The sequence below is a fragment of the Carica papaya genome, chromosome 6, assembly GCF_054855325.1.
Source record: "Carica papaya isolate Zhongbai chromosome 6, ASM5485532v1, whole genome shotgun sequence".
Taxonomy (NCBI): domain Eukaryota; kingdom Viridiplantae; phylum Streptophyta; class Magnoliopsida; order Brassicales; family Caricaceae; genus Carica; species Carica papaya.
Genome location: NC_142314.1, coordinates 7884542 through 7899644, shown reverse-complemented (window position 1 = coordinate 7899644; position 15103 = coordinate 7884542). Strand labels below are relative to the sequence as shown.

Sequence of the window (15103 nt, the reverse complement as noted above, 5' to 3'; positions counted from 1 at the left end):
CTACGCCTTGAAGACTTTGTGCCACTACCTGTGTAAAGAGACTTTTAAGATTTTTAGTGACCATAAGAGCTTGAAGTACATATTCACTCAAAATGATCTAAACATGCTTCAGAAGTATTGGATAGAGTTCCTTAAGGATTATGATTCCAATATCTTGTATCACCTGAGTAAGGGCAATGTAGTAGCTGATGCGCTCAGCAAAAAAAGTGCAGATATATTAGCTCACATAATAGTTTCTAAATATAGGGTAATAAGGGCTGCATAACATATATAACTTCAGGACTTAAAAAGAGTTACATATTTGGCCCACTTAGATGTCCAATCCGAATTGATTCAGAGAATAAGAGAAGTCCAATTAACCGATTCCACCATAGCCACCCTCAAGAAAGATGCAGAATAAGGAGTATATCTAGAATTTCAAGTATCTACTGATAGATTGCTCAGGTTTCAGGACATAATGTGTGTTTTAGATAACAGTGAACTAAAAAGAGATATCATGACAGAGACTCACAGCTCCAAGTTCGCAATACATCCCAAAAGTATTAAAATATATCAAAGTATGCGACCCCGGTTTTAGTGGAACAGGATGAAAAAAGAGATAGCCGACTTTGTTTCCAAATATCTAGTATGTCAACAAGTTAAGACAAAGCATCAACGTTTAGATGAGTTACTTCAGTCATTACCGATCCCGAATTGGAAGTGGGAACATATCACAATAAATTTCATAACAGGGTTGCCTCATGCACGCTCAAGACATGATGTTATTTGGGTAATTGTTAACCGATTCACCAAGTCTTTTCACTTCTTGGCTATCAAATGACCGATCCCTTGAACATATAACTAAATCTAGCAAGAATGTATATCCGAAAGATAGTTAGGTTACATGGAGTTCTAGTGTCAATAGTATTCGACAGAGACTCTAGATTCACTTCTCGATTTTAAGTCATAGGAATAAAACTGTCTCTTAGCACTGCATTCCACTCTCAAACCGATAGATAATTAGAGAGGACGATTCGCACACTAGAGAATATACTCCGAGCTTGTATTTTAGACTTCAGAGGTCATTGAGATGATCACCTACATATGATAGAGTTTGCTTACAATAACAGCTATCAAACAAGTATCAGCATGGCTCCGTACGAGACATTGTATAGTTGTCCAAACATATCACCGATATATTGGAAAGATATGGGTGATAGAAAATTATTCGACCCAAATCTTGTGGAGAGACTACAATCAAGATAATTAAGATCAGGAAGAATATCTAGACAGCTCAGAGTAGATAAAGCGAGATTGTACTTCACCATTGCTTATCATCCCTAGACAATGGCAATTTTGAACGTACTATCCAGACACTAGAAGACATGTTGCGCACTTGTATCCTCCATTTTGGCGATAATTGTATGAATATCTTCCCTTGTGTGAATTTACTTTTAATAATAGTTATCATTTCAGTATTGGCATGGCTCTGTATGAAACCCTATTGGTAGGCCCTACCGTTCTCCCACTTATTGGAATGAAGTCGAGAACCAGCCTCGTTTGGGACCTAATATCATCCAGTACAAATAAAAAAAGTTGCTATCATTTGAAGGAACTTAGCCACCACCCAGAATCACCAGAAAAGCTACCACAAAAATTGTAGAAGAGCCTTGGAATTTGTAGCTAGGGATCAAGTCTTCCTTAACAGCTTCCCTTATAAGGAAAAAATACAGTTCGGGAATAAGGAAAAGTTAGGCCCCTGTTATGTGGGACCCTTTCAGATTATGGGATGTGTTAGACCCATAGCGTACTGCCTTGCTCTACCCCGAGAGCTTGCAAGTCTACATGATGTTTTCCATGTCTACATATGATAAATATTTAATTACAAAATAAATTTAATATTATATCATTAGTTGCTATTTGATATAATATTGTTACATATTGTTTTAAGAAAAAGAAAAAAAGAAAAAAGAAAACTTAGTATTATTCAACTTAAAATTCAATATTAATTCCAAATTACTTTATAAGCTAAATCTGTCCATTGTCACACATGACCTGTTAATGATCAAACAACAAAACATTTAAATATAAGATCGAGAACTAAAAGAAATAACGTGAAAAATTTATAATCAGATATAAATATTATACTACAATTCAACCCTATATTGTTATTCTAAATTATATGTACTCTATCACAAGCTTTATTTTATCAAATTACTTGAGTTCAAAAGTTTCTTAATCTTTCTGTTAAGAATATAAAGACAAACTATATGAGTATATGGATATTAACTTGATAAATTTTATCAAATTTACGCTTGACTCGCTTGTGTAAAAAGTAAAACTGAATCTATTTTATTTTTTTTTTAATTCTTTCAGTAACAGTTATAGCATAAGAGACTATCAAAATATTTTTTATACTATGTTAATTACATAAAAGAATATGACAAACTATGGTGTGTGTGTGTATATATATATATATATATATATAGGCTTAATTTATGGGAAGAAATCAAATCCATTTGCAAGTGTTTTAAACTTGTGTACCAAAAAGTGTTCTTCACGATCATGATTATGTAGAAGGTAGAAGGTGATCATCAAAAGTAGTAATATTATGGAACTAATCGTTATGTATGTTGATTTTGAAGATGGTGAAGATGATGGTAGTCGATGGTGTAATTGTTGCTCTCTCCATCATCATCATCATCATCCACAGCCTCTGCCATCTCAGGAGGCCACCCTCTGCTACATAGATTTCTGATTAGCTCAAGCAGTGACTTCTTTACATCATCAGATTCAACTGTCCCACTCTCTCTTTTCTGCCAACATTGTAATATATAAAACTAATATGTATACATGTGTCTGTGTGTATATATATTATATATATATATTAAAAAGATCGAGTTAATGAATCAAGGATGTTACCTTGTGCACTTCAAAAACAATGGAGACAAGGCATCTAAAGCTGGTTACATTGGCATTGGTTACTTCAAGGCCCAGAGAATCCAGAACCTCCAATAATCTTGTAAACCCTCCAGCTTTATGCTTGCAAAATACATTTATAAGCAACTTATCCGCATCTATTTCTGCCACTTCCACTTGAGCTTCACCCTACATGAACTTAACCCATACTGTATTCTTATTTTTCTTTTTGACAAGTTAATAATAGAATCTTATAGGTATGTATATACAATATATTAATGTACCTCACTTTGTCCCTTGTCATTACTAATCTCCTGCTGATAATATTTGCTTGATGAAGTGATATCATAACCGGACGATGCACCCACATGATTAAACCCATGTGTTGGAGCTTTGTGACGATCATGATCTTGTCTGTGCCCAACTATCATGATGGTTCCGGTTTGACCCAAATTCTGATTGAATTGAGAGTTGTTTTGATCATCAAAAATAGTAACGTTGTTCATCTTCTTGGTGCCATCATCATCTGAAGTATGTTCTCCAAGCTCGTCTTGCAGGTCTTTTGCTTGTATCTGCAACTCCTTCACAAATTCAATTGCATCCCCAAGAATCGAAGCCCTATCCAACTGATCAGAATATATACATACAGGTCAATGATCAGTACTCATATTGATGTGACAATTCATCCATTTGATTATCAGTACTCAAAACTCAAGTTCAATCATTAGTAGTGATTGGTAAATATCACCTTTGAAATTTTTGGAACCAAAGCGCGAAGCGCATAGAGCCTCTCGTTAAGTTTCTTCCTCCTCCTCCTTTCAGCAACAAGGTTTTTGGATTGAGGCTCCTTCCCAGTTCTTTTCCTGTACTTTGCATCATCTTCTTCGTCATTCTGATCACTGCAATCTGAATCAGATCGACCATTGATCTCCTTTTTAACACAGTCCTTCTCATGATAATTATTTCCTTGCTGATCCATAATCCCAGAAGCATCCATGTATTGCATGTGCATGTTTGACTCTGAATTGGGTATCATTGAGTTTTGCAATGTGTCCATTTCTTGAATCTCATTATGGTTGTCTGAATGTCTAAATGAGTCCATTAATGGGTTATCCACTGCAAAGAAATGATGATCATGTGATGGTTCTTCAAAGAAGCCGACATGGCGATGATGATGATGATTTTTATAATCTTGTCTGATTTTATTATCTGAGCTGCCAGCGTAATTGAATTGGTGAAAGTTCATTGGAGAGGGGCTGCATAAAGAGATTCGATCAACGCAGATGTCATTTGGCAGACCCAGATTGTTTTGATCTACTTCTATTTCTAGAGGTACTTGATCATCAGCCAAGATCAAAGACTCTGACCCAAGTTCAGTGTTCATAGAATGTTGTACAATATTATTAACTGCAAAGTTACTGGGATCCATATTGCTTGAGTATTTGATAACTGGTTCATGCTCCATTGACATATTGTTGTATTGATCTGTGATGAAATCTATAATATTTTGATCTTCACTTACCTGCAGATATATATATATATATATATATGAATAGATGTGTGTTTGTATCTTTTTATAGAAGATATATAGAAGAATAAGTTGTAAGGGGGAAATTAAAGATGAAACAACTATACTTGTTTTGTAGCAAAGAGCTCAATTAGTCCTCCCAGTACTGGAATCAAAACCCTAGTGCCAACTGTTTCCTGCATATATAATTGTTTTAAGTTATTTAAACAGAATTAATAATGTTAATTAACTCAATGCTTAAATCATTAAACTGTAAGGATTAACAAATGATCACCTCCAAAGCACCTGAGTCTGAATTAATAATATTGGAGGATTTAAACCAACTGGGTTGGTTTGATATCAAAGTTTGCGCATGAATCCTGTTTATGTAATAAGAAATAATTAGATGTACGATCTTGGAGAGTAGATATATACACATATATATTGAATTAAATATATAATTGTACCCAGGAGAGTGGAGAGAAATGGAAGAAGGAAGTTGGGCAAGCAGTGGACAGGAGATGGTAACTGGATGTTGAATCATCATATCTTTGCAGGGAAGATGAGATTCAGATCCAGCAAATTTGTTCACTTCTTCTCCACCATCTTCACTACTGCTTATATGATCAGCTCCACCACAACAACAATCTACCCACTCAAGAAACCTATATATTTAATCACTATGTAAAATCCCACACAAAATAAATACCAAATACACGTATATAATCGATTTTCTCTGGTGTGTGTGCATGTATATATATGTGTATAATTTATAACCTGTGATCTTCACTCAATTTCCAAAGAACACAGTAATCCCAAGCTTTGGATCCCACGAGACGTCTCAGTCTTCCCATCATCGTGATCTCAGGTTTTTATCAATAGCAAAATTCATACGGATCATACACACATATAGATAGATATATGCGAATTTGTTGCCTGTAAAATATACATATAAGAGATTCCATTAGAACAAACTGCCAACTGCCAAACGTGGATGGAATTTGACTTGCTATATATATGTCACTTAATCCTAAGTCAATGTGATCTGACAGAGAAATGAAAAGAGATTCCAGAAAATTACATATATATATATATATGTGTGTGTGTGTGAGTGTGTATTGAATAAGCATCAGAAGGAAGACAAGTCAGAACCATAATATATAGCTTAAGATGATACTAAAAAATCCAATCAAGCAACCAAACCAAAAAGGAAAAAATAAAAGACCCTCCAATAAATCTATCTCATCAAATAAAATTAAGAACAAAAAACAAACTGTTGTATCTTTTTTTGGGGGCTTTCTTAATTTCCATTAATAACAAGAAAGTGAGATATTAATTCCAGCTCCTCACAACTACAAAAGGTTTCTCTTTATCTATATATTATATACATATGTATATTATAAATTATAATATGGTAGGTCAACTGCAGTGCTTGCATGAGAAAAATAAACAAATAATATTGCATTCGCATCACACACACACACACATATATATATAATTTTTAGGGAAAATGTGAGGAATTTTTAAAAAAAAAAAAAAAATTGTTAATTAATTGGGAAGATATAGTTGTGTGAGCTGTAATGGTGGAATAGGAGAACGTTATTTGCATGAGCTAAGATGGCGTATAAAATTAATATCGTTCCGTTTTCAGTTGATTAATATAAATTACAAATGAAATTTCAGAACCAAAATTAAAATATGCAGATACATTCAATTACTTGATGATTTTGGTCAGGAAATAAAAAAATGATATATATATATATATCGTTCCTATTTTGTGAAGTTTTATTGACACACAATTTTTGTTTCCTTCACCTTCTCCTTTTCTCGACTAACATTCACAATCATTCAAGTCAATAGGAACTATATAAAACCCTTCTCTGTTTTTCTTTTCCTCATTCACTCCAAACCCTATCGACAGAAGTTCAATTTCCTTCTCACAGGTTCCTTTCTCTAATCTCCTTTTGCTTCTCTTTTAAACTAGCTCTGATTTCCTAGGGTTTATTAGCGGTTCTCTTGTTACTCTTCATTTGGGTGCTGATGAGCAGAAGCGAAAACGATAATCTTTTTTGCTGTTATACGAACTTGTTTACCCTTTATATCGTTTTGGGTTCTTTATCGTTGTTTTTGAATTATGGTAATTGAGAACTGAGTGGCGAAAAATTGTTGGAATTTGAATCATAATCTGTGTTTGTATTTTTGCTTCATGAGATGGAACATGGCATTTTTTTGCTAGATCTTTATGTCTTTGAGCCAATAATCAATCCAAATCACTATTCATGATGGCTTTTTCACTAGCACCTCCTTCTCTCTCCATCTTTCTGCCTTCTTTTCTCCCAGCTTTCAGTTCCTCGCTCTAATTTTGCAAGTTCCTTCCACAACATCCCGGTCGGTAAATTTCCTGTTTTCTTTTAGGTTCTTATGGGTTTTCATCGTGTTTGTATCTTTGCGGTCAGTACCTTGTATGGAGCATTGGTTCATGGTCTTGGCCAATTTGAGTGGATCTTACTACTTTTTTTTAATGGTAGATTTGATTAGGGGCTTCTCTTTTTGGTTGCCTGCGTTGTTTTGATCTATGGTGTTTGCTTATCTTCTGTACCTACAAACTGTTTGTTTAAATGTCTAAACTGCATATTAGTATAAGAGGTAGGTTTTAGTTGAATTTGATGTAGTATATCTGGTATCACATGAATGATTAACTTTTAGCAGCTTTGATGCATATATGTTTACATTTTCAGGCACACATGTAGGTGCCCCTGTTGGTGTGCGGGGACATTGTGTGCAGGTGAATGAGTTTAGGCGCAATTGTGTATATACATCATTACTAGCTCTTGTAACTAGTCTGGTCATTTTCTTGGAACTGGGCTTGGGGTCTTTTCTATTGGAAGATCCTAGCTCGGGGCTGTTTCCGATGTTAGTTTGAGTTACATATCAAACGCATATCAAGAAAATCCAAACTGTAACATTGTGTTTCAAATTCTCTCCCTTTTCATTTTCTTTTTTTGATGAGTGTAGAATTAAGTTCTAATATTTAATCTGATTGACAAAGGATGGGTTAAGCTTTGATTTCTCCACATTTTTAGATGAGATATTGCGACAATAAAATATCGTGGGTTTATTGATACCAATAATTAAACTATAGGTTTCAGAATGGTGTGGTTATTATTCTCTGCTTTATGAATGTATTTAACATTCTCTAAAATGATGATTGGGGTTGCCACTATATGGGTGAATCAGAGAATCAGGACTCTAGGAGTCGGTTTGTGGGTTTAAAGAGGGATTTATTGAGTTTTCAGGATCATGATTACAAGATATTAAGAGAGGTTATGAAAGATAGAAAATAAATTGTTAGTGAGGGGTCAGGTTGTCCGTGTAAGAATTTTTTTTCCCACTGAGCTGTCAATTTGCCTCAGTGAATTCAGTGGAAGTTAACTAGCTATGGATTAGAACGACGTTTTTGTCATGTTCGAAATTATGAGGAAGGCAAGGTGTGTTTTTGAATATTTCCAAAATGCAGGTTTCTTTTTGTATTGAACTCTAAACCCCATTAATATTTCTGTAATTTCTCCTTTTTTGGTCTTCAGGTATCATATGTTCTTCTGCTTAGCGTTTATGACTTTAATTGCTTCTTATCAAACTATTGTTAGTAGCTTCTGCAGGCAGTGAAAGGAATTTTTGTTTCGTTGAATAAAGGACCTTAGTTGCTTTCTCGTCTTTTATGTCATGGAGATCGAGATATGGGACATTTTCTTGTTTGATCTTACTCTATTGTTGGATTTTGTTGTTCAGGGAGGTGCTATTGGAAGGAGGGAAATTAGCCAAAAGATGGATGAAAATAGAAGAGTACACCCAGATTGCATAAATGCTTCTAATCCTTACCATGAATGTGTTGAGTATTGCTTTAGAAAAATCGCTGAAGCCAAGGCACAAATGGAGCAAAAGGAAGCAGGTAATTTTCTTTATAATCAATAGCCTCATCTTGATTTTTTAATTTTTCTTTTGTTCCCTTCTTAATATTAGTCTTCTTTTTCTATAAATTTTTTTGGGCTTTTGGTGTTTTTTTATATGGTGAGATGATTATATTACTTTCTTGTTTCTTGTCTCAGGTCAGAAGGATTTGTTATTAAAATTATATTCCTGTTTTGATTTTATGTTATTTGATAGAAGGGAGGAAGCCCCAATAATATGAATATGACCTTGTTTAGAACTTGTCTTCCTCCACAGAGCTCATGTTTGTCTAAACAGCTTTTCATATTATCATATCCTGTGTAGTGTGCTCAGATATATCTGATAAATGCTACATGCCCATGACAGAAGTTTTGCAAGGTAGTGGTGGCAATAGTCAGCCTGATGAACATGCTGTTAAACAGCACATAGATCTGCATGATGAAAGACCAGATTCAGAAGAGGATTCAGATGGGGATAATAAAACTCATGTTGAGGAGAACATTGAAGGAGACATTACAAAACTTACAGGGAGGCAGAAAAAATTGTTTGAGTTAAGACTTAAGATGGTAAGTGTTAGTTGACTTCTTGTCATGGGATTCATTCCTGGAGTCTGATTAGATTTCGAAATTAAGATATTCCATCATGTTAGTAATCAATTCTGTTGCCTCCTCCCAAACCAATTATGTTTGTTGATTATTGGATGCAGAATGAGGCAAGAAAAGCCAATCAAACAGCAATGGTAGCAGAAAAGAAAAGGATGGAAGCTCCACCAGAGTCTAGAGGCATTTCCAAACAGAAATGGCTGGAGGAGAGGAAGAAAAAAATAGGCAAACTTCTAGATGCCAATGGTTTGGATATGTCAAAAGCATACATGCTAGATACACAGGAGGCAGCAGAGGAGAAATATAAAAAGTGGGAAAAGGATCCTGCTCCATTTGGCTGGGATGGTGTGTTTAATATCTCAGTAGTAATTTAAGCTTATCGTATTATACTTATCAAGTGCTAATTATTTCCTGGATAACACACGTCAATTCTGTTGTTGTTCTCTTGGATGCCTACAAAATGTGTTTATTTAGAGCTTCTTGAAAACCACACGATTTTTGAGAAAACATGTCCGTCTCTCTTAGTGAATCATAAAATTGTCTGTATTTTCTTGAAACTGTAGCATAAGAAGTATAAATATGTATCTACTTACAATATATGGGTTTCTAGTGAAATGTTGTTGCTAACTTCCCTATCCTTAATCTGCCACACATCTTATCACTTTATGTCCAAGCTGCTACTTGTCTGCATTAAATTGAGCTTGCACATTCATGACTACTATGGTGCTGATACAAGAAGTCATTCCAAAGAATTGACTGTTATGCTAGGAGTACTCACTACTAATTTTTCATTTAAAAAGAATGTTGCATTACTTTCTGAATATAAAGTATGATATGTCCTGTTTTATTTATTTACGTGGTTCAAAAATTTTCATCTTCTTCACCTTTTTGCTCTGAGAGATTTGAACATGGAGTTGAACCTAAATTATTTTCTTTGGTTTAAATATGACCAGTCTTTAATCAGAAGACACTTTACAATGCATATAAGAAGCGTACAAAGAATATTGAGGTTGATGTAGAAGAGTATAACAAAATGAAAGAGGCTGATCCTGAGTTCTACAGGGAAGCGTCGAGCCTCCAGTATGGAAAGGTATAGTTTTGTTATGAGACTAATGTGCTTCCTGATGAATCTGGCTTAAAGGATTACCCACACCATGGGTGTGCTTTCATTATGCAGGCACCAAAAATTTCGGAGGATAAGATTGACAAGATGGTGAAAGAGCTCAAAGACCGAGATGAGAAGCGTAAATCATTTAGCAGGAGAAGAAAGTTCCATGAAGAGAAGGACATTGACTCAATTAATGACCGCAATGAGCATTTCAACAAGAAGATTGAACGAGCTTTTGGTAGATACACGCTGGAGATCAAAAACAATCTTGAGCGAGGAACTGCATTGCCTGATTAGTGTAAGATTACAAAATGCATTTTTTTCCTCTACATTTTGGTCATTGCATTTCCAATGTAATTGAAGATATTTTATTTTGCAACGCATTACCCAAGTCTCAAATTGTCAACATTGGAACTCATTATGCTACAATAAGATCTGAACTCCAAACTGTCATTTGAATTTTCCTATTCTATTCGTAGCTACCAATTCGGATCATTCGACATTTGATTTGGCTGTAGTTCATTTAATCATCTCTCAGATTGAAAAATGTCGAACTGCTTACACTAAAACTTTTGGAACTTGAGAGAAAAAGTTGAGGTGATGACCCTGCAACTTCATTAACCCAGAGTATAGTACTTGCAAGAAGATACTAGTATGTAAATATTTATTTAAGCTTTGTCTTCTGCTCCTGCCTCAGTATCTTGATGTACATAAAAATAAAATAAGAAGCACATTGTGCCGGGTGATTGATGGTCATCCATTAAAGTGAGAATGGGAATTGCAATCATTACTGATGAAGCAAGCATCAAGGTCGTTCTTAACAATGATTTTTGTTTGGTTGTGCAGTGTATATTTTATAGAAATCCTCAACGCATGGAGCTTTGGTATATGCTGTGAGCATCTCTCTCTCTCCTTGGGGACCATCATAGCATAGCAGAGTTCTTCTCGCCTGGAGAAAATGCCATCATGTTAGCAAGCCGAAGAAACTCTTATTAAAGGTGGCTGGCTATATACAGATGTCTGGATCCTACTTATTATCAAGTTTGGGGTTATATTATAGCTGTCATTTGGTCAAAAAGGAGGGTGTTGCAGTCGATGTGTGATGTTTTTCATTTTCTCGGAAAGGAAAACAACAGTGTGGAAACTTTTGAGAAATCTATCTAACAAGAGGGCATATTTTACAGACTCAACTAGTTTTTAAGCGTGGCTTTCTAATTTGTTTGGGGAAAAAAGAAACAAAAAAAGGTTGTGGGAGATGGGAGTTCTCTGTGATTGAAAAGAAGAGAGAGATTATTTCTCATCCATTTTTCCCTTGGGTCATTCATTTTGAAGGAAATAAAGGTTTTTTATTTATTCCAAAACTCTGGCCAAGAAAAGTCCACGGAAAAACAGTAAGTAAAGAAGAAATGCGTAGGGTTTTTGGCCCATGTGATCCCCCTGTGACAATTTGACACGTAGCATGACCTAACGGTGTCCCGTTCGCCTTTGGACCTTACATGTCCGAACACCATTCAACACGCAGTAAACACCATTAATAATTGAGCATTTTTGTCATTTAGCCACCCAGATTATATAATTTATTAAAATACAAATATGGTAGAAGTGATAATGATGGGAAAACATGATATTACACCACCCACTGAGCTGCACAAAAGATTTTGGCTACTAATCAATTAAGATTCTTCTTTAATAAAATAAAAAAGAAGGCACCATTTTACTACTGAAGAACAATGATACAGAAAAAGGCCAAACTAATCAACAAAAGATTAAATCATAAATAAAGAAAGAAAGATGAAAGGAAGAAGATGGGTCATCATCAACTCATACACACAAAAGAACAAATAGATTGAAGAAGAGAGACTTTAGTTGGTGGGGTTGCTGCGGAAAGATCCCAAAGCTTTAATGGCTGCTGCTCTCAGTATGTACTGGTGGTATGCGGCTGCTGCAAGTGCTCCCACAAATGGTCCGACCCAGAAAATCCACTGCACCATTTTCGTCCAAATCTTACTAGTTAATATATCAATCACTACCCTAGAATTTTTCATCAAACTCATATATACATACGTGTTTAGATATATGGTACACTTACATGGTCATCCCAGCCTTTCTTGTTGTTCCAGATAACTGCAGCGCCGAAGCTCCTAGCTGGGTTAATACCAGTACCTGTTATAGGGATGGTTGCCAAGTGCACCATGAACACAGCGAACCCAATGGGGAGTGGCGCCAAAACCTGAAAGGTTCAAACACTCTCTAAGCGACAAACAGACAACCACACCCATGCCCTAAAAGCTAACATGGTTCGTCTTTTGACACTACACGACACCATACGGCGTCGCATACGGACAGATTTAACAAACGGAAGAGAGGAAAAGGAAGGAAGAACATACAGGGACGTGGGAGTCACGCGCACTTCTCTTAGGGTCAGTGGCGGAGAAGACGGTGTAGACAAGGACGAAGGTGCCAATTATCTCAGCACCCAAAGCGGTGCCGGTGTTGTAGCCGGTAGCCACAGTGTTGGCGCCACCACCGAGACGGTTGTAGTAGTTTTTCATGAAAGCCTTAACCAAACCAACACCGCAGATGGCGCCCAAGCACTGAGCCACCATGTAGGCCACAGCCCTGATCAGAGACACCTTACGAGCCAAGAACAGTCCGAAAGTAACAGCAGGGTTTATGTGACCACCTGGAACAAGAACACACAAGATTTAACACCCATGAGGATAATTCCTTAAAAAATCAACTGGGTTTCTCTAATTTTCGAAGCTTTTTACTAGGGAGTTATTTTTTACCTGAGATACCGGCAGTGCAGTAGACAAGAATGAAGATCATGCCACCGAAAGCCCATGCAATACCCAGAATCCCAACACCATCGCAGGGTCCGGCTTGCTTTTTGTGGCCGATGACGGTGGCTATGGTGACGTAGAGGAAGAGGAGAGTGGCAATGAACTCGGCTATGAGAGCTCTGTAAAAGGACCATAACTTGATCTCAGCCAAGTCAATGAGCGGAGCTGGTGGTGGGTCCACATAGTCCTTTCCATGGCTCTGCCCTTCTTCACTCACTTCCTTCGACATCTCCTCTTTCCCGGACCTTAATTTCTATCTCTCTCTCTCTCTCTCTCTCTGTGCAAAGTTTCTGTTGGTGGAGGGAGGATGATTATGAGGAGGTAGGCAGTGTTTCTGTGCGTGTTTAAGAAACAAGGTCACACACTGAGCGTCTTTTTAAGAGGGAGAGGGAGGGCAGGCAAATGATGGGATTATATGGATAAGCCAAGGGCATTTCGGGAATAAGAAAAAGTTTTTGTTGGTGAGGTAGTTTAGAGAGAGAAAGTGGAAGGTGGGGCCCTAACGAAGGGTACAGCGAGACCATGTGAGACCTAATCATCTCTCCTCTGGGTAGGCCTAAATCGTCAGCCTGGCACCCAACCAAAACCAAGCCTGCAACGGTTACATATTGTCTCTCTTTTTTCTTCTTTTTTCTTCTCTATATTTAAATTTTATTATAAATTTCCTTGAATGGAAATTCCTTGTGAATTTTTTTATGTATGTATTTTAAATTTTAGTTCCCCACGGCAACCTGTCTTCATTTAAGGGCACCCTTTGGGACCCTTCCCTTATTCGCCACACACTTTTCTTAATGTCTGTTTGGTAATCATGCAATTTTAAAGCCTGAATTTGTTTTTCCTTTTTCTTTTTTTTTTTTTTTGTGGGGGGGTGTTTTGGCATTGAAACAAAATGAAGAACCCACCCAATTGTTGCCCACTCATTCTCTCATTGAAAACCCAGAATCTTTAAAAATGAATCCAAAATTAAAAGAAATGCGGCGTCGTTTTTGCTTCCAATTGTTTCGTAATTTAAAGTTTAAAAAACTAAATGAGTGGAAAATGGTATTAATCCCCCAAACATTCTTGTTAATTATTTTTTGGTTCGTTGGACAAGGAATCGTCGTCAAACATGTCTTTTTCTCATCGCCTTGTCCTTATCCGCAACGGCACTCTATTTATAACCCTAGCATACATGGACTTGATCCGGTGCACAACACACCCATGGAGTACGATGTTCCTTCATTATTATTTTTTTTTTCAAATAGTGAAAATAAAGAAATTTTTGTGGGGGCTTTTGATTATCAAATGGAGAAATGGCGGTAAGGAGGATCACGTGGCACACAGCTGGCAAAGATGCCGAGGCACATTCCCGGGGTGGGAGGGGTCCCACTAATGTCTTCATCTTTATCTAAAACCTGTCCACGTCAGGGTCCCACCCACTCAAATCAGTCCAGGTCACCCACTGTTCACATGTGGCCTCCGATTTCTCTATTTAATGCAATTTTTCAAAAATTTCTCTTCAAATAAATTTATTTTTTTCTTAAATTAATTTACTTACTAATTTAACCTTAATTTTATTTATACATAATTTTATATCAAAATTCAATATAAAACCTATGTTTTTATGCATAATACTAAAAATTTCAATTACACTATTAAAAACAACAATACTTTCAAATAATTTTTACTTTTAAAACATTTATTTAATTTAATAATTATAAACCAATCTCAAAATCCACAATTTTAAAAAACTGTAGTAATCATTATCTTATTTTATCAATAATAATAACAAATAATATACACTATTCATGATATGACCAGTGAGTAATGTGCAGGAGACTGATCACCAGCACCAGATGGTGCCACGTGTTGGGTATCCTAAAACGGCTAGAAGATTGTTCCAGAGCCTTCTCCCCTTTGGCTTTTGCAACGGTTAAGAAGCAACTGGATAAAGCGAGAGAGAAAAAGACACCTTACCAATTACCACGCTTTGAAATTCCCACCAACGGTCACATCCTTTTTTTTTTTTTTTTTTTTTTTTTTTTATTAATTCAGTTATTACGTGCCTTTTTTTGTGTGGCTGTGATGGAAGCTGGGTACCCGTCGGTGCACGCTAGATGCGGACCACATGAGAAAGGAGATTCCATAATCACCAAAATTATCACTGTTTTCTGATACCAATGCATCAGGTTTTTTTTTTTTGAAAAGAAGAAATAAA

The 15103-nt window shown here is 36.1% G+C and overlaps 3 protein-coding genes across 9 annotated transcripts; 1 reads left to right on the top strand and 2 right to left on the bottom strand.

Moving 5' to 3' along the window:
* Window positions 1-2374: 2374 nt before the first annotated feature.
* LOC148253274 (transcription factor ABORTED MICROSPORES-like) lies at window positions 2375-5859 on the bottom strand. 5 transcript variants are annotated; one of them, XM_088222477.1, is made up of 9 exons: window positions 5680-5858; window positions 5183-5341; window positions 4873-5070; window positions 4701-4785; window positions 4534-4602; window positions 3647-4420; window positions 3183-3524; window positions 2902-3087; window positions 2375-2795 (listed from the first exon to the last, which is right to left on the bottom strand). In XM_088222477.1, the coding sequence occupies exons 2-9, from the start codon at window positions 5260-5262 to the stop codon at window positions 2604-2606; spliced, it is 1926 nt and encodes a 641-aa protein (XP_088078603.1). In that variant the 5' UTR covers window positions 5263-5341; window positions 5680-5858; the 3' UTR covers window positions 2375-2603. The 5 variants fall into 5 exon arrangements, with proteins under 5 accessions (XP_088078603.1, XP_088078604.1, XP_088078602.1 ...); XM_088222478.1 differs by having other exon boundaries at window positions 2375-2718; window positions 5183-5859; XM_088222476.1 differs by having other exon boundaries at window positions 5183-5858.
* A 273-nt stretch (window positions 5860-6132) lies between these two features.
* Window positions 6133-11253, top strand: LOC110818923 (GCIP-interacting family protein). 3 transcript variants are annotated; one of them, XM_088222482.1, is made up of 8 exons: window positions 6140-6348; window positions 7144-7190; window positions 8195-8354; window positions 8720-8919; window positions 9060-9300; window positions 9909-10045; window positions 10133-10361; window positions 10910-11253. In XM_088222482.1, exons 3-7 carry the CDS (start codon window positions 8231-8233, stop codon window positions 10358-10360), a joined length of 930 nt encoding a protein of 309 aa, XP_088078608.1. In that variant the 5' UTR covers window positions 6140-6348; window positions 7144-7190; window positions 8195-8230; the 3' UTR covers window position 10361; window positions 10910-11253. The 3 variants fall into 3 exon arrangements, with proteins under 3 accessions (XP_088078609.1, XP_088078608.1, XP_088078607.1); XM_088222483.1 differs by lacking the exon at window positions 7144-7190 and having other exon boundaries at window positions 6133-6348; window positions 8723-8919; XM_088222481.1 differs by lacking the exon at window positions 7144-7190 and having other exon boundaries at window positions 6143-6348.
* Window positions 11254-11742: 489 nt separating this feature from the next.
* PIP2;8 (plasma membrane intrinsic protein 2;8) lies at window positions 11743-13296 on the bottom strand. The gene is made up of 4 exons (XM_022047960.2): window positions 12853-13296; window positions 12451-12746; window positions 12153-12293; window positions 11743-12045 (listed from the first exon to the last, which is right to left on the bottom strand). The coding sequence occupies exons 1-4, from the start codon at window positions 13133-13135 to the stop codon at window positions 11926-11928; spliced, it is 840 nt and encodes a 279-aa protein (XP_021903652.1). The 5' UTR covers window positions 13136-13296; the 3' UTR covers window positions 11743-11925.
* Between the last annotated feature and the right edge of the window lie 1807 nt (window positions 13297-15103).